At 43.9% G+C, this 26,961-nt stretch overlaps 1 protein-coding gene across 1 annotated transcript in view; it reads right to left on the bottom strand.

The window, feature by feature from the left end:
* rcan3 (regulator of calcineurin 3) overlaps window positions 1-26,961 on the bottom strand; it is a 53,882-nt gene that overhangs the window by 10,819 nt on the left and 16,102 nt on the right. The window contains exon 2 of the mRNA XM_035752717.2: window positions 5,467-5,640. Within this exon, the coding sequence (XP_035608610.1) occupies window positions 5,467-5,640 (174 nt within the window). The remainder of the gene's footprint in view (window positions 1-5,466; window positions 5,641-26,961) is intronic.

The raw sequence follows: 26,961 nt of genomic DNA, 5'->3' as shown, positions 1-26,961 counted from the left end.
AGACTATTATGACTACTCTATCGAAAGGGAAGACTCTCACCAACATGATGGTGTGCTCCGTTTTGCTCTATGACTACAATCGAACAGTCGAACAGTTTGGGCAACACACCAACATGATCCCTCTGTGGAAAGGTGACACTCTCTCGAATACGTACCTGTCAGTTGTTTTCCTAAAGAAAGTTGTCTGAAGGTCCTCGGTACAAGTTGAAAAGATTAATGGAGGTACACTACATGACCAAAAGTATGTGGACACCTGCTCGTCAAACATCTTATTCCAAAATCATGGGAATTAATATGGAGTTGGTCCCCCCAGTGCTGCTATAACAGCCTCTACTCTTCTGGGAAGGCTTTACACTAGATGTTGGAACATTGCTGCGGGGACTTGCTTCTATTCAGCAACATGAGCATTAGTGAGGTCAGGCACTGATGTTGCTGTTTCAATTCGGCGTTTCAATTCATCCCAAAGGTATTCGATAGGGTTGAGGTCAGGGCTCTGTGCAGGCCAGTCAAGTTCTTCCACACCGATCTCGACAAACCATTTCTGTATGGACCTTGCTTTGTTCACAGGGACATCATCATACTGAAACAGGAAAGGGCCTTCCCCAAACTGCTGCCACAAAGTTGGAAGCACAGAATCGTCTAGAATATCATTGTATGCTGAAGCATTAAGATTTCCCATCATTGGAACCAAGGGGCCTAGCCCGAACCATGAAAAACAGCCGCAGACCATTATTCCTCCTCCACCAAAATGTACAGTTGGCACTATGCATTCGGGCAGGTAGCATATTCCTGCCATCCGCCAAACCCAGATTCGTCCGTCGGACTGCCAGATAGTGAAGCGTGATTCATCACTCCAGACGCGTTTCCACTGCTCCAGAGTTCAATGGTGGCGAGCATTACACCACTCCAGCCGACGCTTGGCATTGCGCATGGTGATCTTAGGCTTGTGTGCGGACGCTCGGCCATGGAAACCCATTACATTAAGTTACCAACGAACAGTTCTTGTGCTTACGTTGCTTACAGAGTCACTGAGGTCTTCAGTGAGGCCATTCTACTAATACTGTTTGTCTATGGAGATTGCATGGCTGTGTGCTCAATTTTATACACCTGTCAGCAACGGATGTGGCTGAAATAGCCGAATCCACTAATTTGAAGGGGTGTATATATATTGTACGTCTGGCACTGCAGGATTTGAGTCCCTGGCGGTGTAGTGTGTTACTGATGGTAGGCTTTGTTACTTTACTTTTTACTTTCATTCACTAGGTCCCCCCATGTGGTTCTGGGATTTTTGCTCACCGTTCTTGTGATCATTTTGACCCCACGGGGGAGCCCCAGATCGAGGGAGATTATCAGTGGTCTTGTATGTCTTCCATTTCCTAATAATTGCTCCCACAGTTGATTTCTTCAAACCAAGCTGCTTACCTATTGCAGATTCAGTCTTCCCTGGTGCAGGTCTACAATTTTGTTTCTGGTGTCCTTTGACAGCTCTTTGGTCTTGGCCATAGTGGAGTTTGGAGTGTGACTGTTTGAGGTTGTGGACAGGTGTCTTTTATACTGATAACAAATTCAAACAGGTGCCATTAATACAGGTAACGATTGGAGGACAGAGGAGCCTCTTAAAGAAGAAGTTACAGGTCTGTGAGAGCCAGAAATCTAGCTTGTTTGTAGGTGACCAAATACTTATTTTCCACCATAATTTGCAAATAAACTCATAAAAAATCCTACAATGTGATTTTCTGGATTTTTTCCCGCTAATTTTGTCAGTCATAGTTAAAGTGTACCTATGATGAAAATTACAGGCCTCTCTCATCTTTTTAAGTAGGAGAACTTGCACAATTTGTGGCTGACTAAATACTTTTTTGCCCCACTGCTGAGACTGTTTAGTGCCAGAAATATGGGGATAAATACAGTTGAAGTCAGTTTACATACACCTCAGCCAAATACATTTAAACTCAGTTTTTCACAATTCCTGACATTTAATCCGAGAGAAAATTCCCTGTCTTAGGTCAGTTAGGATCACCACTTTATTTTAAGAATATGAAATAGTAATAATAGTAGAGAAATTGATTTACTTCAGCTTTTTCCTGACTGATGTTGCTTCAAGATATCCACATAATTTTCCTTCCTCATGATGCCACCTATTTTGTGAAGTGCACCAGTCCTCCTGCAGCAAAGCACCCTCACAACATGATGCTGCCACCCCCGTGCTTCACGGTTGGGATGGTCTTCTTCGGCATGCAAAGCCTCCCCTTTTTCCTCCAAACATAACGATGGTCATTATGGCCAAACAGTTCTATTTTTGTTTCATCAGACCAGAGGACATTTCTCCAAAAAGTACGATATTTGTCCACATGTGCAGTTGCAAACCGTGGCTTCTTCCTTGCTGAGTGGCCTTTCAGGTAATGTCGATATAGCACTCGTTTTACTGTGGTTATAGTTACTTTTTAACCTGTTTCTTCCTGCATCTTCACAAGGTCCTTTGCTGTTGTTCTGGGATTGATTTGCACTCCTCACACCAAAGTTCGTTCATCTCTAGAAACACGTCTCCAGAACGCGTCTCCTTCCTGAGTGGTATGACGGCTGCGTGGCCCCATGGTGTTTATATTTGCGTACCATTGTTTGTACAGATAAATGTGGTACCGTCAGGCGTTTGGAAATTGCTCCCAAGGATGAACCAGACTTGTGGAGGTCTACAATTTATTTTCTGAGGTCTTGGCTGACTTCTTTTGATTTTCCCATAATGTGAAGCAAAGAGGCACTGAGTTTAAAGGTAGGCCTTGAAATGCATCCACAGGTACACCTCCAATTGACTCAAATTATATCAATTAGCCTATCAGAAGCTTCTAAAGCCATGAAATAATTTTCTGGAATTTTCCAAGCTGTTTAAATGCACAGTCAACTTAGTGTATGTAAACTTCTGACCCAATGGAATTGGGATACAGTGAATTATATGTGAAATAATCTGTCTGTAAACAATTGTTGGAAAAATTACTTGTGTCATGCACAAAGTAGATGTCCTAACCGACTTGCCAAAACTATTGTTTGTTGACAAGAAATTTGTGGAGTGGTTGAAAAACGAGTTTTAATGACTCCAACCTAAGTGTATGTAAACTTCCGGCTTCAACTGTACATGTAAAAAAAAAAAAGTTTCCTAATCTTTCTTATATCTCTCAGATCGAGGACAAACACTTCAGAACAAATTTCCTTTAGATTCTGTTAGTCCATGTAGTGAATTTGTTATTCAATGTGTTTGTATTGGCTAATAGCAGTCAGCCAACTATATAAAAAAGTATACTTTTTTTATACTTAAGGGAATTTTACAATTCAAAATCAAATAGCAAAATTATCCTTGGTATGACATTCTTAAAACAATTCCTGATATCATAGTAGAACCCCCCCTCCCCCCTCCCCTACCTTGGCTTAGACAGGGCTTAGACTCATATGGGTTAAATAGTGATCCTTTCTGACTACTATTTTGTTGTCACACAGTACCCCGTGCTGACATCATAGACCAATCGAGGGCCAGCAGGCTACGAGGAAGCTCACCCCCATGCCATAGGTTGACTCTTACGGCCACTTTCACCATGATGCTTAGTGATTTTGTGGTGCCATTCCATTCCACAATATGGCGCGCTTCAAATTCACATATTTCCAGCTTCACATGCCATCTGGAGTTTTCCATAGAAATACATGGATGACATCACTATCTACTGGTCTTAATGTCTATGCTTTAGCATAATTTATACCTGGTGCTAACAAGTGTCCTCTTGTCCTGATCTTGTCCTCATTCTGATATTGTGCCCACATTTTCTGAAACATGTCTACACATTAAAATGTGTTTCATATCCGTCCACTGTGTCTTTTTAAACATTATTTTTCATGTATTTCACCTTTATTTAACCAGGTAAGCTAGTTGAGAAATAGTTCTCATTTACAAATGCGACCTGGCCAAGATAAAGCAAAGCAGTGCGACAGAAACAACAACACAGAGTTACACATGGAATAAACAAGCTTACAGTCAATAACACAATAGAAGAAAAAGAAAGTCTATATACAGTGTGTGCAAATGGCATGAGGTGGTAAGGCAATAAATAGGCCATAGTAGCAAAGTAATAAAAATTTAGCAGATTAACACTGGAATGATAGATGAGCAGATGATGATGAGCAGATGATGGTGTGTAAGTAGTGATACTGGTGTGCAAAACAGCAGCAAAGTAAATAAAAACAAGATGGGGCTGAGGTAGGTAGATTGGGTGGGCTATTTACAAACGGACTATGTACAGCTGCAGCGATCGGTTAGCTTCTCAGATAGCTGATGTTTAAAGTTAGTGAGGGAAATGTAAGTCTCCAGCTTCCGCGATTTTTGCAATTCGTTCCAGTCACTGGCAGCAGAGAACTGGAAGGAAAGACGGCCAATGGAGGTGTTGGTTTTGGGGATTACCAGTAAGATATACCTGCTGGAGCGCGTGCTACGGGTGGGTGTTGTAACCATGACCAGTGAGCTGAGATAAGGCGGAGCTTTACCTAGCATAGACTTATAGATGACCTGGAGCCAGTGGGTCTGGCGACGAATATGTAGCAAGGGCCAGCCGACTAGAGCATACAGGTCGCAGTGGTGGGTGGTATAAGGCGCTTTGGTAACAAAACGGATGGCACTGTGATAGACTACATCCAATTTGCGAAGTCGAGGATCGGTAGGATAGTCCGTATTACTAGGGTAAGTTTGGCGGCGTGAGTGAAGGAGGCTTTGTTGCGTAATAGTGTCTGGATTGTGACCAGATTTCTTGGTCCCTCCCTGTATGCAAATTATTTTTTACAGCTATTATTTCAAAAATAATATTTATTTATTTATTTATTTTAAGATGCATATTGATGCCGGGGCGGCAGCGTAGCCTAGTGGTTAGAGCGTTGGACTAGTAACCGGAAGGTTGCGAGTTCAAACCCCCGAGCTGACAAGGTACAAATCTGTCGTTCTGCCACTGTTCCCAGGCCGTCATTGAAAATAAGAATATGTTCTTAACTGACTTTCCTGGTTAAATAAAGGTAAAAAAAATAAAAATAAGTCAATGGTGCCACCTGTCAATGATTTTTATAAGGTGGGATAATGATGGTTTAACTGTCCTGATCCATCTATACATGTAAGATATCCAAACACAATGCGTGCCTGACTACCTCCGGAAGTGGTCAGGAAGATCTGATCACAAACAGTTCACAATGCGTCTTTTAATCGTCTTCACCTGTCTGAAAATGTGGGCACAATCAGAATGTGGAAAAGATCAGGACAAAGGATGCATGTTAGAACCATGTATAAACGGGGCTTCTGTAACACCTGGGGTCGTGTTTACTAGGTACCAAATTGAAAAAGAAACCCTGAAAAATGGAGGGACTATCCAATCTAGACTTTAAAAACATTCATTTTAGTTTTCCATTGCAAAACAAACCTTAAACCAGGAAGAGTTCACTCACCTGGGCAAAGTAAAGCTCGAGCTGCTTCCCGTTGAACTCGGTCTCGTGGAGCTCGACACGAGCGCGGGCGGCCGCCTCCGGAGTGCTGAAGCTGATGCGGACTCGCCTGAAGCTCTTGAACATCTGGAAGGACGTCTGCTCGTCATAGATCCTGAATAAGGCCTCAAACCGCTCCTGGGAGAGAGAGAAAGAACAATTGGCCATTTTAGACTGGAGTTGATCCTGCTCCTGTCCTGAAATGTCACCATTGAGCATTTCAGGCATTTTATGTAAGGTAGCATATCCCTACACTGCAGCATAGCTCTAGAGGTGTGTTCTCCCCTTACAAGGATTTGAGCATCTGGAAAGGTGTTATATAAATGCAATCAATTAATGTAATTATTATAAAACTACATATATAAATCTACATCCATAGATGCTGCTCCATGGCTGACCCTGTGCCTTGTGTGTGTGTGATACACGTGAATGTGTGCATTTTGGGGAGGGTTAAGATTAGGCTGAAATAGAAAAAAGGGTCAATAAAGTATATATTCTATTAATTAATGAAAGGAAGCAGACAAACAGTGGGAGATAGGGGAGTAGTGAAAAGGGTGGGTGAATCAATCATTCAGCCATTTGAAACAGAATATGATCTTGTCATTTGAGCAATAGGGGACATAGGGGTGTCCTGTGTCATAGTTCCTCTCTTGTGGCCCATCCTCTGTTGTGGTAGCACTCTAGCGGCATCTGCTAAGCGTATTGGATTTTCTGGACTGGCGGACATGTTGGATTGTGAAATTTGAGGATTTCAACTTTCCAGGTTCACCCTCCCCTGTTGTTCACTAAGCAGACTGGAAAACTGACAGACTTTTTGAAAAAAAAGTGTATATCAGATATATTATACAGTGCATTTGGAAACTATTCAGACCCCTTGATTTTTGAAAAAATAATAGTGTATATCAGATATATTATACAGTGCATTTGGAAAGTATTCAGACTCCTTGACTTTTTGAAAAAATAGTGTATATCAGATATATTATACAGTGCATTTGGAAAGTATTCAGACCCCTTGACATTTTCCACATTTTGTTACGTTACAGTCTTATTCTAAAATGAATTCAATTGTTGTTTCTTTCTCATCAACCTACACACAATACCTCATAATGACAAAGTAAAAACAGGATGTTTTTTTGTGTGCAAATGTATTAAAAATATTCAGACCCTTTACTTAGTACTTTGTTGAAGCACCTTTGGCAGCGATTACAGTATTGAGTCTTCTTCGGTATGATGCTACAAGCTTGGCACACGTGTATTTGGGGAGTTTCTCCCATTCTTCTCTACAGATCCTCTCAAGCTCTGTCAGGTTGGATGGGGAGCAGTGCTGCACAGCTATTTTCAGGTCTCTCCAGAGATGTTCGATCGGGTTCAAGTCCGGGCTCTGGCTGGACCACTCAAGGACATTCAGAGACTTGTCCCGAAGCCAATCCTGCGTTGTCTTCGCTGTGTACTTAGGGTCATTGGTGAACCTTCACCACAGTCTGAGGTCCTGAGATTTTCATCAAGGATCTCTCTCTCCCAGTCCCTGCCACTGAATAACATCCCCAGAGCATGATGCTGCCACCACCATGCTTCACCTTAGGGATGGTCGTTCAGGTGCCTTTTGGCAAACTCCAAGCAGGCTGTCAAGTGCCTTTTACTGAGAAGTGACTTCCGTCTGGCCACTGTAGCATAAAAGCCTGATTGGTGGAGTGCTGCAGAGATGGATGTCCTTCTGAAAGGTTCTCCCATCTCCACAGAGGAACTTTGGAGCTCTGTCATAGTGAGCGTCGGGTTCTTGTTCACCTCCTTGACCAAGGACCTTCTTCCCCAATTTCTCAGTTTGGTCGGGCAGCCAGCTCTAGGAAGAGTCTTAGTGGTTCCAAACTTCTTCCATTTAAGAATGAAGGAAGCCACTGTGTTCTTGCTGACCTTCAATGCTGCAGATCTGTGCCTCGACATAATCCTGTCTCGGCGCTCTATGGGGCAATTCCTTCGACCTCAAGGCTTGGTTTTTGCTCTGACATGCATTGTCAATTGTGAGACCTTATATAGACAGGTGTGTGCCTTTCCAAATCATGTCCAATCATTTGAATTTACCACATGCGGACTCCAATCAAGTTGTAGAAACATCTCAAGGATAATCAATGGAAACAGGATTCACCTGAGTTCAATTTCGAGTCTCATAGCAAAGGGTCTGAATACTTATGTAAATAAGGGATTTCTGTTTTTTATTTTTAATACATTTGCAAAAATGTCAAAAACATGTTTTCGCTTCGTCACTATGGGGTATTGTGTGTAGATTGATGAGGGAAAAATATATTTAATCCATTTTAGAATAAGGCTGTAACGTAACAACATTTGGAAGAAGTCAAAGGGTCTGAATACTTTCTGAATGCACTGTAGCTTCGAAATGGTGACATTATGAACTTTTTATGAAAATAAGCTGTTTCTTGACTCTATATACATGAATATACAGTGCCAGTCAAAAGATTGCACACACCTATCTACTCATTCAAGTATTTTTCTTTATTTTTTACTATTTTCTACATTGTAGAATAATAGTGAAGACATCAAAACTATTAAATAACACATATGGAATCATGTAGTAACCAAAAAAGTGTTAAACAAATCAAACTCTTTTGTTTTGCCTTGATGATAGCTTTGGCATTCTCTCAACCAGCTTCACCTGGAATGCTTTTCCAACAGTCTTGATGGAGTTCCCACATATGCTTAGCACTTGTTGGCTGCTTTTCTTTTACTCAATTTGGTTGAGGTCGGGTGATTGTGGAGTGAGCTTGTGGCCACAAAATGGGACCACAAGTGTTAAAGTGCATAAAAATCATCTGTCCTTGGTTGCAGCACTCACTAAGGAGTTCCAAACGGCCTCTGGAAGCTATGTCAGCACAAGAAGTGTTCGTCAGGAGATCCGTGAAATGGGTTTCCATGGCTGAGCAGCCGCACACAAACGCGTTCCCTGGAGTGATGAATCACGCTTCACCATCTGGTAGTCCGACGGACGAATCTGGATTTGGTAGACGTCAGGAGAACGATACCTGCCCGAATGCATAGTGCCAACTGTAACATTTGGTGGAGGAGGAATAATGGTCTGGGGCTGTTGTTCATGGTTCGGGCTAGTTCCAGTGATGGGAAATATTAATGCCACAGCATACAATGACATTCTAGATGATTCTGTGCTTCCAAATTTGTGGCAACAGTTTGGGGAAGGTCCTTTCCTGTTTCAGCATGACAATGCCCCCATGCACAAAGGGAGGTCCATAGAGAAATGGTTTGTCGAGATCGGTGTGGAAGAACTTGACTGGCCTGCACAGAGCCCATACCTCAACCCCAATGAACACCCTTGGTATGAATTGGAACACCGACTGCGAGCCAGGCATAATCGCCCAACATCAATGCCAGACCTCACTAATGCTCTTGTAGCTGAATGGAAGCAAGTCCCTGCAGGATTGTTCCAAAATCTAGTGGAAAGCCTTCCCAGAAGGGTGGAGACTGTTATAAACATTAAAAACACCTGCTCTTTCCATGACATAGACTGACCAGGTGAGCTATGATCCCTTATTGATGTCACCTGTTAAATCCACTTCCATCAGTGTAGATGAAGGGGAGGAGACAGGTTAAAGAAGGATTTTTAAGCCTTGAGAATTGAGACATTGATTGTGTATCTGTGCCATTCAGTGGGTGAATGGGCAAGACAAAAGATTTGAAGTGCCTTTGAAGAGGTAATGGTAGTAGGTGCCATTACCGGTTTGAGCGTGTCAAGAACTGCAACACTGATGGTTTTTCACACTCAACAGTTTCCTGTATGTATCAAGAATGGTCCACCACCCAAAGGACATCCAGTCAACTTGACACAACTGTGAGAAGCATTGGAGTCAATACGGGCCAGCATCCTTGTGGAACGCTTTCGACACCTTGTAGTTCATGCACAAACTAATTGAGGCTGTTCTGAGGGGAAAAGGGGGTGCAACTTAATATTAGGAAGGTGTTCCTATTAAGTTGTACTCTCAGTGTATTTAAGGTATACACAATGTTGGTGAGTAACGGATTACATGTCATCCGTGTACATGTAATCCGTTACATGTAAAGGATTACAAAAAACAGTAACTGTAATCCATTACGTTACCAGCTGAAATAATGTAATCAGATTATAGATATTTTGAAAAAATATTTAACACTTCTCTGTTTTCTCAATGACATTCAAATCAGCATTGAAAAAAGTTTAAGTTTGTTCCACCTGAGCGAGTCTGACCACAAGTCAGAGACCACTATGATGACACATCAAACACATTTGGTGTATCGCGGGAAAAGAGCAGGAATAGGCTTTTGTAGGCTACAGTCCAGGCTATGTCTTCCAATGGTGCAACTGCTGTCGGCATTTGGGTAATCTGAGTTTGGGTAATCCAAAAGTTACGTTACTGATTACAATTTTGGACAGGTAACTAGTAACTGTAACGGATTACATTTAGAAAGTAACCTACCCAAGCCTGTGTTTACAGTATTATGATCAGAGCCATACATATGGCCCTTGGTCAGATGTGTGTCTGTCATATTTAGCAAAACAAAAAGCTTGTTGAGGGAGTTCCACTGTCATTCAGTGTCAACATTCAGAATGGTGGTATTAGTTTATGCCTAATATATATATGTACATATATATCTCAGGGGTAACCATGTTGTTCCTCTGCCGATCCACTGCTGTGTTTGGTAAGGAAATTAGATTTCCCATCTGAATACTTCTGGCCCTCCAGATGCTATCATCTCTCTCCTCTCCCTATCTCCCAACCTCTCTCTTTTCTCCCTCCGACGCTCTCTCTCTCTCTCTCTCTCTCTCTCTCTCTCTCTCTCTCTCTCTCTCTCTCTCTCTCTCTCTCTCTCTCTCTCTCTCTCTCTCTCTCTCTCTCTCTCTCTCTCTCTCTCTCTCTCTCTCTCTCTCTCTCTCTCTCTCTCTCTCTCTCTCTCTCTCTCTCTCTCTCTCTCTCTCTCTCAATCGATGGACTCTGTCGGGAGCCAGTAACTGGGAAGAGACCAGGGAAGGTGGAGGCTGGCTAGTTGATACAGGGGGCTTTTTCACAGCACACTCCACAGACAGAGCATTCAAGGAGACTATTCTTTCTCTCTCATCAAACCTGTTTTTGAGAGAGGGAAGAAAGGTAGCCACGAAACTATAGGCATCGTTTAAAAGGAACTGGTGCTGACTTCCTTTTGGTCGGCTCGGCGATGCCATTTTGGGTTAGAGCAACTGTAGTTGAATTCAGCTAAACAGAAAGGCTCTCAATCACATACATCATAGTTTTCCTGAAAGGACACAATTGATTGAAGGAAGCATTTACTATCACACTAAATAATAATTACTCCTTCAAATGGAAATGCTAAAATAACAATAATATTGGTACTGGTACGCGTATGTGTCAGACTTTACTATTGGTACAAGAGCATAAGACGTAATTCACCTCTTGTTCCAAAGGTATCGTCAAACACATACACGTTTGTACCACGTTGCTATGGGGATACGGAAGTGTGAAGGTATGAGACACTGACAGTAACAGGTTGATAAAGAGCGTAAACTGTGGAAAAGTGAATAAGCTGCTTGTAAAAGATGAGCACTCCTCAATCCCCATGTGAATTTCCTTATCTGCTTTCCAGACAGAACTAGATTCACTATCGGCGGCACATCGGATTGGTGTTTAACTCACCATACAAGGGCCTTTCCATTCATAAGCCAAGAAAATAGTTCAATTTTTGTTTCTGTGTCTTGACTCCGCCCTTCAGTCTGTAGCCGTGCCAACCCCCTGACATAGGGACTACTTTTCCACTCAGAGCCTCTGTACTGAACGAGTAGTGATGAACCCCCTGCAGTTAATTCTAGACTACCATCATCAACACCCATGACTAACATGTGGAAAACACACACACACACACAAAAACATCATGGATATACCAAAGTTCTCCTGATGTTGAGCTGCCAGGAAGTGGGTTGCATATCAAACCCTATTACAGTAAGCTACATTCATCCAGTACTTGAGTTATGGCTGTTTTGTGACCCCTGTCAGTTTCAGCTCTGTCACCAATCACCTGATATGCTGTTATGCTGTGGTTAGCCTCGTCGCGAACCAGGATTCCCTAAAACGGGAAAACAGGATTCCCTAAAAAAGTACTCATTCATTACATGTTTAATACTTAGCAGGACAGGAAAAATGTCTAATTCACACACTTATCAAGAGAACATCCCTGGTCATCCCTACTGCCTCTGATCTGGCAGACTCACTAAACACCAATGCTTTGTTTGTAAATTATGTCTTGGTTGTTGGAGTGTGCCCATGGCTATCCGTAAATTTAAAAAACAAGAAATCAGTCTGGTTTGCTTAATATAAGATTTTTTTTAAATGATTTATACTTCTACTTTTGATACTTAAGTACATTTAAAACCAAATACTTTTAGACTTTTACTCATGTAGTATTTTACTGGGTGACTTTCACTTTAACTCGAGTCCTTTTCCTTTAAGGTATCTTTACTTTTACTCAAGTATGAAAATTGGGTACTTTTTCCACAATACGTCCAAAAAAATCGAAATGCCTTGCTTGGGTGGAGTTCCAAAGGTGCTCACCAGAAGAGGAGCACCAGTGTGTGAGGACAGAAAATGTCAACATAACAAGCCCTGGTGACAAACCATTTTAGAATGTTTGCAGAACACTAGTTTTCACAATATTTCTCTGTCATTTCGAGATTAGCTAAAGCTCAAGGAAAAGGGGAGAAATGGTCTTCAATGCTGGCCATATCAATATTTTAACATTTTGATGTTTCTGAAGTGATATTTGCCTGTAAAGGCTAGCATGAGGGACAAGAAGTAGCTAGCCACAACGAGGTTTGTTTTGAGAAGTCAGCTAACCTTGTAAGCTACCTAGGTATAACTAGCGAGCTACTAGCTACACTACAAGACCAAAAGTATGTGGATACCTGCTCGTCAAACATCTCATTCCAAAATCATGGGTATTAATATGGAGTTGGTCTCCCCTTTGCTGCTATAACAGCCTTCAATCTTCTGGAAAGGCTTTCCACTAAATGTTGGAACATTGCTGTGGAGACTTGCTTCCACACAGCCACAAGCACATTGGTGAGGTCGGGCACTGATGTTGGGCGATTAGGCCTGGCTCACATTCGGCGTTCCAATTAATCCTAAAGGTGTTCAATGGGGTTGAGGTCAGGGCTCTGGGCAGGCCACTCGCACACAGACACCAAGCCCCTCCCGCTGCCACTCACAACGACGAAAGATAACTTTAAACAAGCAGTTTAAACTCGCTATTTGCATTTGAGATTTGGTCCAACAGACGAGAACCTAACCTTTCTAACGACACCCTTTTTATGTCTCAACTCCCATGTAGAATAGAGCAGACACTACTAGAACAAGAGTATCAATGAACATGATTGTGGAAAATGGATGCTCAGTTTGTCTCGTACCACGTACCGCTAGCAGCATTTTAGCCACAGACTGTCATGTTCTGTCTGTGTTTTATACATGTGCAATGAGCATACCAATCTTTTATTTACATCAGGAATAGGCAACTTGTTCTCATTCTAAGAAACAAGTGTCTTCCTAAGCAGGTAAGCCACTTGATTTCAAAATCTTAAAGTGAATAGGCTATGCTGTTCAAACAGCTGGAGATGGGTGTATTCATAATGTTTAACTCGTCTACCATGTTAGCAAGCAAATAGTTCCAAGTTGGCTAGACTTTAAATATAAAGATTAGCTGGCTACTCACTAAAACGTGGGCTTGTGCTCGAGATAGTTTTTTGAGACCAGTGCTCATTTTCTATAATTGTCACGCCTGCTCCCACTTCCCCTCTTTGGCGCTCGAGGGCGCAAGGCTACCCTTCATTACGCACACCTGTCACCATCATTATGCGCATCTGCGCTCATTGGACTCACCTAGACTCTTTCACGTTTTGATTGTCGTTTTTGTTTTTCCCTGTCCAGACGCTGTCCCTATTCTGTTCCAGTCCGTGTTTCATTAAATGTGCGCTTCCTGTACTTGTTTCACATCTCCAGCATCTGTCCTCACAGAATGCTGACACCAATATTTTAAGCATCAGAGAGGTTTTAGTTTTTTGTTTTGTTGGTGATGTCAGGTCCGGGTGGTACTGTCACGCCTGCTCACGCTTCCCCTCTCTGGCACTCGAGGGCGCCAGGCTGCCCTTTATTACGCACACCTGTCACCATCATTACGCGCATCTGCGCTCATTTGTCTCCCCTGGACTCGTTCACGTTTTGAATGCCTTCCCTATACCTGTCCGTTTCCTCTCTTTCATCCCTGTGTCAGTATTATTGTCGATTTTGTTTCCCCCTGTCCAGACGCTGTCCCTATTCTGTTCCTGTCCGTGTTTCATTAAATGCATGGTTCTGGTTAAATTTGTAACAAAAAATGGCATTTTCATTGACAGACTTGAAAGCCAGATTATTATTAGTGGGTCTTATGGGTGTGGAAGGCTTACATTTAACCAAGTATAATTTTATATGCAGTGTATTGACCTTTAATTGCGCGATAAAGCTTATTTAGAGAAAACTTTAAAATGCATGTAGATATGATTTTTAGCCCATATTGCCCAGCCTCACCTAAAAGGTTAACTGTGTTAGCCCAGTCACTAGCTTATCCAGGGTCAATGGTACATAGAGCAACCATGTACAGTCTATGGGAACAACTGCAATAATCTCGCAAGCAACATTTCTAAAATGAATGAAATGAAGGAAAAAGGAAACCGCACACTGCTCTTGGTAGTATCACTGATATTTAATAAGCTTATGTATCGGCCTCATGGCCTTCGTCAGAGCTTTTATGAATCTTTTAAAATTAGCACCCTTATGTAGACCTAGCCCCACCCACATCCGTTTATCTTGTTCAATTGTTGCCATGCACCTGCAAAGAGATTGCTCAGATGTGCGAGTGCCTTTTGAATTTAAAATGAATGAAATAAAATGAACGTCTAATTTTTTATTTACCTGGAATGCTCATCGTGAAGGCCTTCCTGTAGCCTAATTCCCTTTCCTGTACCTTAATTGTTGCCTTAATTTAATACTGTAGCTAATTACAAGGGTTGGATTTGCACTAAACTATTTATATGTCAGAGCTTAAAAGGCATGTACAAAATCTGGTATATGGTTCGCCTACTGGTATTATTTTAAATTGCGAACATATAGTGGTGAGTTTAGCTATTCTCTGCTTCAGATGAGAGATGCCCATAAGGCCAGTAACGCCATCATACTGTAGGCCTATGGCTGCATTGGCAATACATGCTATATGTTAAAACTTCTTAAGGCTAGGGGGCACTATTTTCACATCCGGATGAAAAGTGTGCCCAAAGTAAACTTCCTGCTACTTAGGCCCAGAAGCTAGGATATGCATAATTGGTAGATATGGATAGAAAACACTCACTCAAACTGTTAAAATCATGTCTGTGAGTATAACAGAACTTATTTGGCAGGCGAAACCCCGAGGACAAACCATCCAGGATTTGGGTTTGGATTTACTATGGGGATCTAGATTTCTAAGGCACTTGCTTGCAGTTCCTATCGCTTCCACTGGATGTCAACAGTCTTTAGAAATTGGTTGATGTTTTTCCTTTGAGAAATGAAGAAGTAGGGCAGTTCAGAACGAGCGTCGAGTGAAGTGTACTGTTGTGGTTGGGGCGCGTGACCTGAAAGCTTGCTCCACTTTGTTTTTATCCGCTATTGAACAAAGTTTATTCCGTCTTAAATTTGATCTATTATTTACGTTTAAAAATACCTCAAGTTAGATTAGGAAAGTTGTTTGAAATGGCTGGATCAAGTTTACAGGTAAGTTATTAGATACTTTGTAGTCATGTTGCGCGAGTTGGAACCGGTGCATTTTCAGAATCAAACGCGCCAAATAAATGGACATTTTGGGGGTATAACGACATAATTAATCGAACAAAATGAGCATTTGTGATGTTTAATGGACTTCTTGGAGTGCCAAAAGAAGAAGATCTTCAAAGGTAAGGCATGAATTATATGTTATTTCTGACTTTTGTGTCGCGCCTGGCGGGTTGAATTATGATTTTCATGTGTTTGTTTGATGGGGTGCTGTCCTCAGATAATAGCATGGTTTGCTTAACAAGAAGTACATCTTTAAACCGGTGTATAACACTTGTATGATTTATGAATTATTATTATGAGTATTTCTGTTTTTGAATTTGGCACACTGCTATTACACTGGGTGTTGTCAAATCAATCCCGTTAACGAGATTGGCGCGCGAAGGGATCACTAAGAAGTTAAGCTGCAAAATGGATCCACATAGCGGATATACATGAGTGCCAACAAAATAAAAGAGATTGAAGATTTTACAACTAGACAAAAAGGACATGTTCATTTGATAATACAACACAGAAACACAGACACATTAGAGAAAGAACCCCTTCCCCTCTTTATTAAAGGATTGAGATATGTGATTCATCAACATTGACATTAGTTCATTTTGAATAATAGTTCAACAATTAAAACTTCAAAGAATCAACACGTCATCACTTCAAAGTGTACAAATAAGCTAACTCGTATGTAAAGATTAGACATCTTAGTCTAAACAACAATATATATAATTGAGTAGTAACAAGTAGGCTTTTATTACTAAAGCATCATTTCTGGTTAACAAAAAAAACTCCATATGTGGCCAACCTTGCTCCACTGATTCCTGATCTACTGGGTGAGAACACTTCAATTCCAGCCCAGCAGTAGCACACTTGATTATCAACTCATTAGATTTGATAGGTTAAATCAGGTATGTTATAGCTGGGCTGAAGCAGAACACTGCACATCCAGCAGGCCTCCAGCATGGTTGGCTTGCTCCAATTGTAATAGGTTCATACATTGTTTGTGATGTATTTAACTGTATTTTTGTATGCAACGTTTGCTAACATGGGCCTACACATATAACCCATGGCATATAGGCCATACCCTTAGTATCTTGGGACATTCATTGGGACCTCTTTTTTTCATCTGCAAACAGGCTTTCGGCAGCTTAACATATCTTGAGGACTGGAAACATCACAAAGAAACATACTTCATTATACTTCAATTAGACAGCACTGAATATTAGGTTGCTCTGTCCTCAAAGTTTTCCCCTCTAGGGACCGGAACTGGAGAATCTTTTCATAATGTCCTCCCACAAAATTACCTGCACTATCCAGTAGCCTACACTCTCGCTTTACTGATACCTGGAGCTGCAATTTCAGCCTCTTCCATGGCTGTTATCTACAAATGCATTTGAAGATGGTGTTTTTAATTTACAATGATTACATCAAGACAGCTAGATAGCTAGCTGATGATATTTAATTAATTTAGCTGAACAGTGTGTTTTAAGTTAGCAGCTAACTGAGCTGCTAACTTAAAACACACTGTTCAGCTAAATTAATTAAATATCATCAGCTAGCTAGTCAGTCTACAAAGTGGCCTACTGTAACCTGCTAGCTAGCTAATAATAAAGGGTTTGTTTTACATAGAACAAATGTATTTACTTACTTGAATAGGTTCCCCTACTACCTCTGTTTTGGGGGTCCTAATTGGCAATCTTCACAATATTTCTGGTGATAGCAAATCCAGCAGCAATGTGGACGAATGGCGACAAAGAAAAAAGTGTTTGTCGCCCGAGTGGTTTAGAAAGTGTTGTGTTGTTTGACTTTACCAGCTTAATCCACTTTCAATTTCAATAAATATAAGTCGCAGACTGTCAGTAACACCTGATAACTAGCACTTGAAACTAGCATAGGCAACCACTACCCTGACGGAAAACAGTGACACACATCACCCCATCTACGACCCAATAGCGGTGTTCAACTCCTCAGTTCACAGTTCCATCTTACCTCACTGTAAGACTGGTGATCACATAATATTGTTATGGCTGTGCCTGTGAGTCAATCTCTCCCAGTGGTAGTCAAATATAAATAGATGAAACTCAAGCTAAATATTGCATAATGCAGTGCCACTCAAAAGCTGTCATGGTAGAGTGGGCCAGGAATTGCGTGTTTGCGTGGGCAGCACTTTGACAGACAACCTCTCCCAGCTAATGGCAACGCTAATTTCAATTCCACTTCCTGGACCACACAAATTTTATACATCCTTCCAGCCAATGACAACACTCATTTCAATTCTACATCCTGGACCACACAGACTTTGATACATCCTTCCAGTACCAGTCCTAGCCCTCAGCAGCCACGCACAGTAGTTCTATAGCAACAAAACATATCTCCTACAAAATATATGTTGGCAGGAGGATGGTCACTTGGCAGGCGACTCGACAAAACTGCCACTCAATGTGGGACTTGAATCCACTAAACCTGATTCCTTGGCACTGTTTGAGACTAAACTCAAAGTTACCCCGATTCTCTGAGAATATGATTGAGATGTCTCACTATGGTATCGCTGGATAGGCGGATCACTACGGAAGAACCAATCACACAACATCTGTCGGAGACGGACAGGTTAAGTGTTGAATGAGGTGAGCCCATCCCTCTTTATAAGGCGCCACTCAATACACCCTCTGGTCATTCTCAAGCATGTCTCTCTTTTCCTTGCGCTCTTGCGAGCATCTCACTCATATTCTCAGAGAATTGGGGTTACACAAGTCACCTTGGGTTCTCTTTCAAATACTCGTTCCCATGTCTCACTGTGGGATTTGGCCAACTCCGTATCGCAGACAAGCTCTTCGACGCCAGGGTCCAACATCATCACGCATCAGAGGCTCTGATACTGAGGACAGTAAGCGCCAAAAAAGGTGCAGCCACCTCCAGTTGAAAAAAAACTCAAATGTATGCAGGGTGGCCCAACATGCCACATCACAAATCTCCTGTACAGAGATGCCTTTGAACAGTGCCCAAGAGGTAGCCATACCTCTAGTGAAATGAGCCCTCAGGCACTCCAGTGGCCTTGCTATCATAAGCCAGTATAATAGCCTCCACTATCCAACGGGATAGCCGTTGACGAGAGAGAGTGCCCAGGATACGGAGTTGATGGCTCTTTCGCAATGTACTCGTTCTATCCAAGTAAATGTGCAAAGTGCGTACTGGACACAAACGGTGGAGACACTATTCCTCCAGTAGAAGAGAGGGGAGGCGCATGGAAGGCCAAAAGCTCTAAGGTGAGGAAATAATAAGTATTGCTGGCAGTAGGCAAACAGGCTGGGTTGGGTAACAAAGTCACCTTGGAAAACCTAGGGCAAACTGTCGGCACGAATGGTGGACTGACAGTGCATGCAGCTCACTCACCCACTTTGCAGATGTAAGGGCAATCAGTAAAGCGGTTTTGAAGGAGAGATTTTTAATCTCCATACTTTCCATTGGCTCGAAAGGCTGCTGTGATATGGCCTCAAGCACAATAGATACAGTGGCTTGCGAAAGTTTTCACCCCCTTGCCATTTTTCCTATTCTGTTGCCTTACAGCCTGCAATTAAAATTGATTTTTGGGGGGTTTGTATCATTTGATTTACACAACATGCCTACCACTTTGAAAGTGCAAAATATTTTTTCTTGTGAAACAAACAAGAAATAAGTTTTAAAAAACGCAAACTTGAGCGTGCATAACTATTCACCCCCCCCCCCCAAAGTCAATACTTTGTAGAGCCACCTTTTGCAGCAATTACAGCTGCAAGTGTAACAAACTTCTTCTTCGTCTAATGAGGAGTAGGAAGGATATGACCAAAATGCAGCGCTGTAAGTGTCCATGATAAATTATTATGTCAGAACACGAAAAATACAAAATAACAAAGTGAAGGAAAGAAATGAAAATCTAAACAGTTCTGTATGGTGAAAACACAGACACAGAAATCAACTACCCACAACCTATAGTGGGAAAACAGGCTGCCTAAGTATGGTTCTCAATCAGAGACAACGATTGACAGCTGCCTCTGATTGGGAACCATACCAGGCCAAACACATAGAAATATAACACACAGAACAAAACATAGAATGCCCACCCCAACTCACGCCCTGACCAAACTAAAATAGAGACAAGGAACTAAGGTCAGGACTTGACAGCAAGTCTCTAGGGGTATGTTTACCCATCTAGCCACTGGGATTTATGTCCATTCTTCAGGGCAAAACTGCTCCAGCTCCATCAAGTTGGATGGGTTCCGCTGGTGTACTGCAATCTTTAAGTCATACCATAGATTCTCAATTGGATTGAGGTCTGGGCTTTGACTTGGCCATTCCAAGACCACTCGAGTGTTGCTTTAGCAGTATGCTTAGTATGCATTGTCCCGCTGGAAGGTGAACCTCTGTCCAAGTCTCAAATCCCTGGATGACCAAATACAGGTTTCCCTTAAGAATTTCCTTGTATTTAGTGCCATCCATCATTCCTTCAATTCTGACCAGTTTCCCAGTCCCTGCCGATGAAAAACATCCCCATGGGGATGTTATTCTCGGGGTGATTAGAGGTGTTGGGTTTGCGCCAGACATAGCGTTTTCCTTGATGGCCAAAAAGCTACATTTTAGTCTCATCTGACCAGAGTACCTTCTTCCAGATGTTTGGGGAGTCTCCCACAACACCAAACGTGTTTGCTTACTTTTTTCTTTAAGCAATGGCTTTTTTTCTGGCCACTCTTCCGTAAACCCCAGCTCTGTGTAGTGTACAGCTTAATGTGGTCCGTCTCAGGAGTTTCCAGACTGTTGACCGTCGCAGGAGGTTCCTGACTGTGGACCGTCGCAGGAGGTTCCGGACTGTGGACCGTCGCAGGAGGTTCCGGACTGTGGACCGTCGCAGGAGGTTCTGGACTGTGGACCGTCGTAGGATGTTCCGGACTGTGGACAGTCGTCGGAATCTCCAGAATGTGAACCGTCGCTGGAAGCTCCGGACTGTGAAACATCGCCGGAAGCTCCGGACTGGGGACCGTCGCCAGAAGCCCTGGACAGGTGCCGGCACAGGTGGCACCGGACTAGTGACACGCACTTCGGGGCGAGTGCGAGGAGGAGACACAGGACGTACTGGGCTGGGAAAGCACACTGGAGGCCTGGTGCGTGGAGACGGCACAGGTGGTACCGGACTGGTGACACACACTTCAGGGCAAGTGCGAGGAGCTGACACAGGATGTACTGAGCTGTGGAGGCGTACTGGAGACCTAGTGGGTAGAGCCGGCACAAATTGTATCGGAACGATGACACACTTCGCACGGCGAGTGCGGGGAGCTGGCACAGGACGTACTGGGCTGTGAAGGTGTACTGGAGACCTGGTGCATGGAGCCGGCACAGTTTTTACCAGACTGCTAGCACGCTCCTCAGGAGGAGTATGGAGAGCTGACTCAGGTGGCATCAAACTGATGACATGCTCTTTAGGGCGAATGTCGTGCCTCATTTCTCTCTCCTCCAATTTCTCCATCAACTCACTGACGGTCTCTGACTCTCTCCGTTCACTCTCCTCCAATTTCTCCATCTTCTCCCAGATTGGCTCTGGTTCACTCCTCGGCTCCGCCGACCACCCCATGCCCCCGCTTGGGGCTGTTCTTTTGGGCTTTCTATGTGGCCGCGAACCCCGGCGTCGTTGCTGTCTTCCCTTCTCTCCTTGCGTCTGCTTCCAAGGAAGGCTTTCGTGTCCTCCCATTATTTCCTCCTAAGTCCAGGATATCTTCTCCTCCTTGTTCTCCTCCCAAGCCCAGGATACCTTCTCCTCCTGGGCACGCTGCTTGGTCCTGGTGTGGTGGGATCTTCTGTCACGATCGTCGAAATAACAGTCGGACCACATAAACAAGATGACTAACGAAATGGCTTCCTAAATATGATCCCCAATCAGAGACAACGATAAACAGCTGCCTCTGATTGGGAACCATACCAGGCCAACATAGAAATGAAACAACCTACATTACCCACCCTAGTCACACCCCGACCTAACCAAAATAGAGAATAAAAGGGTTCTCTATGGTCAGGGCGTGACAGGTAAAACGCGCACACACACACGCACACACACACACACACATCGCACTGAATCTGCTATCCACAGTAAGAAAGAGAAGCATGAAGACATGGTGGACAAAGGATGAGTATGAGGGAAACAGAACAAGCTGTTCTTGTTTTTGACTCTCTCAAAGGTGACTTTTTATCAGAGATGGCCGCTGTGGGCCCTGTTCTTCCTCTAACTTCATGGAGGTAAGTTTGTGCAGGAAATTGGGGTACATTTTTTGTCACTAGATGAAGTAACGGGACAAAACAAGTAAGGCTGAATGACTGTTCAGATCATATGTCTGTACTGTACATAAGTAAGTAGTCCTGCACAAGGCTTGGCTTAAGCGAGCCGAAATGGCTTTTAGGAGTAGGAGCCTGTTTCTGTAGGGGGGTGTCAAACCCGTTCCATGGAGGGCCTAGTGTGAGCCGAGTTCCTTACTAATTAGTGACCTTATTTCGTCAATCAATTACAAGGGATGAGCGAAAACTCTCAGACACTCCACCCTCCGTCGAATGAGTTCGACACGTGCTGTAGAGTGAGGCCAGGTTGATGTACAAGTACAGGACGCTAGTCTATCGCAGGGCCTTACCCCCAATCTAGCTCTTTACTGCTGAGTGCCAAACAGAAACTCACCAGGTCCCCATTTTTACAAGTCATTGGTATGACTCGGATGAGGATCAAACTCCCAACCTTCCAATCTCAGCGCGGACACTCAGACCACAAGGTCAATGAGTAATGAGTTGGGTCTCCTACTCTATAATGGAGGGGGAATAGCCCCAGAAAAAGCCAAGTCAGAGACAGACAAAAGGCTCTGTTACAATAGCCACACTAGATTATAACACTTAAAATGAAGCAATCCATTTGGCATCCATTCTAAGTAGTAGCCTATGGTAGTATGGACATTGGACATTGAAACGTGGCCAAAGTCTAGCTCCTCAAGAGCTCCAAGAGGAAAGATGGCCATTACCGCATTACCCACGCTCCTCCACTACCTCCCCATGTCACCTTTATGAAACACTCCAGGTTACTTCGGCTGGCCAATGAGCTGGCCCAAATTAGCCAAGAGAGAGAGTGAGAGACAGACAGAGGCGAGTGACACAATCCAATCTTTTAGCAGATTGCCCTGTGGGTAATGAGACGGTCATTTTCCTGATGGTAATGGAAAAGCTGTCACGGCTGTAACAACGGGACACTGCCTTGACTCACATTCATCAGCACCAAGATGACACAGATAGGAAGACAGGAAATTAGTTAGAAATGGAATTTAAATTAGCAGTCTCTATGGTGTTAGTGTGGATGAGAGAGGAACACACAAACACTCACTATGTGGCTGTATGCTGTGTTATGTAAAAGTATGAGTGAGTTTGTTTAGATTAGCATATGACTCAGTGACGATTAGCCGGGCCCATACTGCTTTGCTAGCCGAGTAAACACACACACACGTTTGTTTTACTATCCTTGTGTGGACCAAACAATTGATTCCCATTCAAAATCCTATTTTCTCTAACCCTAACCCTTAACCTAACCTAACCTTAACCCCTAACTCTTAACTCCTAACTCTAACCCTAACCATATTTGTAACCGTAAGCCCTAAACCTAAAATAGCATTTTCTTCTTGTGGGGACTGGCGAAATGTTCCCACTTGTCTGAATTTTCTTTGTTTTACTATCCTTGTGAGGACTTCTGGTCCCCACAAGGATAGTAAACACACACACACACACCACACACACACACACACACACACACACACACACACACACACACACACACACACACACACACACACACACACACTGGATTCTGTAAACATAGAAGTATAGAGCAAAGTTCAAGCAGTAATTATCCCTACTACTTGAATATATATATATATATAAAATATCATCTGTATTAAAGCCTCAGACATTTAATATTTGCAAGGTCAACATAATGTTGACTAAATGTTTTCTGATGACATAAGCCTTGGACATGCTTTATCGGTGGAAATAAACTGATGGCTGTCATCTCACCATAACATTGCCTTGATCCTCCATGTCTGATAAATGCATGAGCGACACTCATCCAAAGAAAAGCCCTCTCGACTAATGGGCCTACTGTCATTTTACAGATCACACAATGCGAGACATCGTAAAACCCTTCCGCGGCTGCACACTCCATCGGCTGACACGTTACATAATGGAGTTAAATCAGCAGGCAGGGGAGCGTTCAATAGCAAGAGAGTGGAGAGAGCAGTCGCTGGCTGTAGTCTACCAGTTTGGAACTTGTTTATAGCCCGGGTTGTTTTCATTTTAAGCACCAAATGGAAGAAAGCGGACTGAAACAGAGAGGGCCTACCTGAACATGTCCAATAAGAAACACTGGTTTTTAGTTTTCAGTTGCAAAACATTTTGCTATAGTGTGCCCTAATATGACCCTGGATGGCTAGCCAAAAACCGATATCCGCCAAGTCAGCTGGTAATCAGAGCGTTCCCTTGAGGCAGGGCTTTATTTAAGGACAAACTGAAGAGACTCTCATCCACTCATTTGGGTGAAAACCAACAATCTAGGCCATGCCGCCCGGAGGGATTCAGGAAGGACTTTAAACTAAAAATAGAGTGTGCTGAAATAATTAAGGAAATCTATCTCTTAAGTGTGCCAACAATCTTTTTTAATTACAGTCCCCCTGTCGGCTGAGCTGGAGCCAATCAAAGCAGGTCAGGGGATGATGGGAGCAGTTGAGTGATCCACCTGTTATCTTTGTGTGTGCGGACACACACACACACACACACACACACACACACACACACACACACACACTCATGCACGCATACAAACTACACTTCCTCAAGTCAGAGGAGACATCTCTAATCTCACCTACCAGACAATAAGGTGGCAGTTGGTAGAAAAAGGTAGCTTTGAAAGAGTCTAGATTAGAATTTCACAGTTGGAAAATAATGCATGTCATAATGAATGATAGGAGTGTTTGTTTGGTGTTAGCACAATGTTATCCCCTGGTACTGGCTTGTAGAGCAGGGAGGAGGGTGTTAGTGCCCAGACTAATGCTTGTTTACTGTCTGAGTCTTCCAGTGGTAAGATCGACACACTGGGTGAGGCCTGAGGTTGGCGCCTCTGGGAACCACTAACCACAGACTAGTCTGGATAACTCCAACAGACGCTATAATGAGCATTTACCTCAGTGGATAGCTTTTCCCTCATATGCTAATGCTACAGACTATAACAAACCAAAAACACACCTTCGCCTAGCAGCACTTAAGCCTTACCCAGTGAGCAAAATTAAGTTAAAAATACTTTTCCAAACGTTAAAATCACATTTATTTTTTGGTTCTGATTGAAAGTTGAAAATACATCTTTTCCCGACTTTTAACGAACGTATTTTACGGACATTGAAAATACAGTACATATTTTTTGGGTCATTGTTTCTTTGGCCAAATTTCAACAGTACATACAATCATTTATTTCTACATGTCAATGCAGAAAACATTATATTCCTGCAACAGTTTTCTAGGTGTGAAGAAGAGTCAGACCAGAATGCAGCGTGTAGATTGTGATCCATGTTTAATGAACAAACGTAACACGAATCTAAATACAAAACCTACAAAAACAATAAACGTAATGAAAACCGAAACAGCCTAATACTGGTGCACATACACACAGAACAAAGAAAGATACTAAGGACAATCACCCACGAAACAACCAAAGAATATGGCTGCCTAAATATGGTTCCCAATCAGCGACAACGATAAACACCTGCCTCTGATTGAGATTCACTTCAGACAGCCATAGACCTAACTAGAACACCCCACTAAGCTACAATCCCAATACATACACACCACATACAAAAACTCATGCCACACCCTGGCCTGACCAAATAAATGAAGATAAACACAAAATACATTGACCAGGGCGTGACAGAACCCCCCTAAGGTGCGGACTCCCGAACGCACCTCAAAACACTAGGGAGGGTCCGGGTGGGCGTCTGTCCATGGTGGCGGCTCCGGCGCGGGACGTGGACCCCACTCACTCAATGTCTTAGTCCCCTCTCCTCGCGTCCTTGGATAGTCCACCCTCGCCGCCAATCATGGCCTAGTAGTCCTCACCCAGAACCCCACTGGACTGAGGAGCAGATCGGGACTGAGGGGCAGCTCGGGACTGAGGCAGCTCGGGACTGACGGGAAGCTCGGGAGTGAGAGGAAGCTCGGGAGTGAGAGGAAGCTCAGGCAGGTTGATGGATCTACCAGATCCTGGCTGACTGGCGGATCTGGCAGATCCTGGCTGACTGGCGGATCCTGGCCGACTGGCGGATCCTGGCCGACTGGCGGATCCTGGCCGACTGGCAGTTCTGGCAGATCCCGGCTGACTGGCGGATCTCGAAGAGTCTGGTTGACTGGCGGATCTGGAAGAGTCTGGTTGACTGGCGGATCTGGAAGAGTCTGGTTGACTGGCGGATCTGGAAGAGTCTGGTTGATTGGCGGATCTGGAAGAGTCTGGCGTATCTGGAAGAGTCTGGCAGACTGGCAGATCTAGAAGAGTCTGGCTGACTGGCGGATCCTGGCTGACTGGCAGATCTGGAAGAGTCTGGCTGACTGGCAGATCTGGAAGAGTCTGGTTGACTGGCGGATCTGGAAGAGTCTGGCTGACTGGCGGATCTGGAAGAGTCTGGCTGACTGGCGGATCTGGAAGAGTCTGGCTGACTGGCGGATCTGGAAGAGTCTGGCTGACTGGCGGATCTGGAAGAGTCTGGCAGACTGGCAGATCTAGAAGAGTCTGGCTGACTGGCGGATCCTGGCAGACTGGCTGCTCTGGCTGCTCCACACTGACTGGCGGCTCTGGCTGCTCCATGTAGGCTGACAGCTCTGGCGGCTTCTTACAGACTGGCAGCTCTGGCGGCTCCGTGCAGACTGGCAGCTCTGGCTGCTCCATGCAGACTGACAGCTCTGGCTGCTCCATGCAGACTGACAGCTCTGGCTGCTCCATGCAGACTGACAGCTCTGGCTGCTCCATGCAGACTGACAGCTCCTTGCAGACTGACAGCTCCTTGCAGACTGGCGGCTCCGTGCAGACTGGCAGCTCCTTGCAGACTGGCAGCTCCTTGCAGACTGGCAGCTCTGGCTGCTTCATGCAGACTGACAGCTCATTGCAGACTGGCGGCTCCGTGCAGACTGGCAGCTCCTTGCAGACTGGCAGCTCCTTGCAGACTGGCAGCTCCTTGCAGACTGGCAGCTCCTTGCAGACTGGCAGCTCTGGCTGCTTCATGCAGACTGACAGCTCTGGCTGCTCCATGCAGACTGACAGCTCCTTGCAGACTGACAGCTCCGTGCAGACTGACAGCTCCGTGCAGACTGACAGCTCCGTGCAGACTGGAAGCTCCTTGCAGACTGGCAGCTCTGGCTGCTCCATGTAGACTGACAGCTCCTTGCAGACTGACAGCTCTGGCTGCTCCATGCAGACTGGCAGCTCTGGCTGCTCCATGCAGACTGGCAGCTCTGGCTGCTCCATGCAGGCTGGCAGCTCTGGCTGCGCTGAACAGGCAGG

This window comes from Oncorhynchus keta, chromosome 35 (assembly GCF_023373465.1).
Source record: "Oncorhynchus keta strain PuntledgeMale-10-30-2019 chromosome 35, Oket_V2, whole genome shotgun sequence".
NCBI lineage: Eukaryota > Metazoa > Chordata > Actinopteri > Salmoniformes > Salmonidae > Oncorhynchus > Oncorhynchus keta.
The sequence above is the reverse complement of the archived record's forward strand: the minus strand, read 5'-3'. Positions and strand labels throughout refer to the sequence as shown.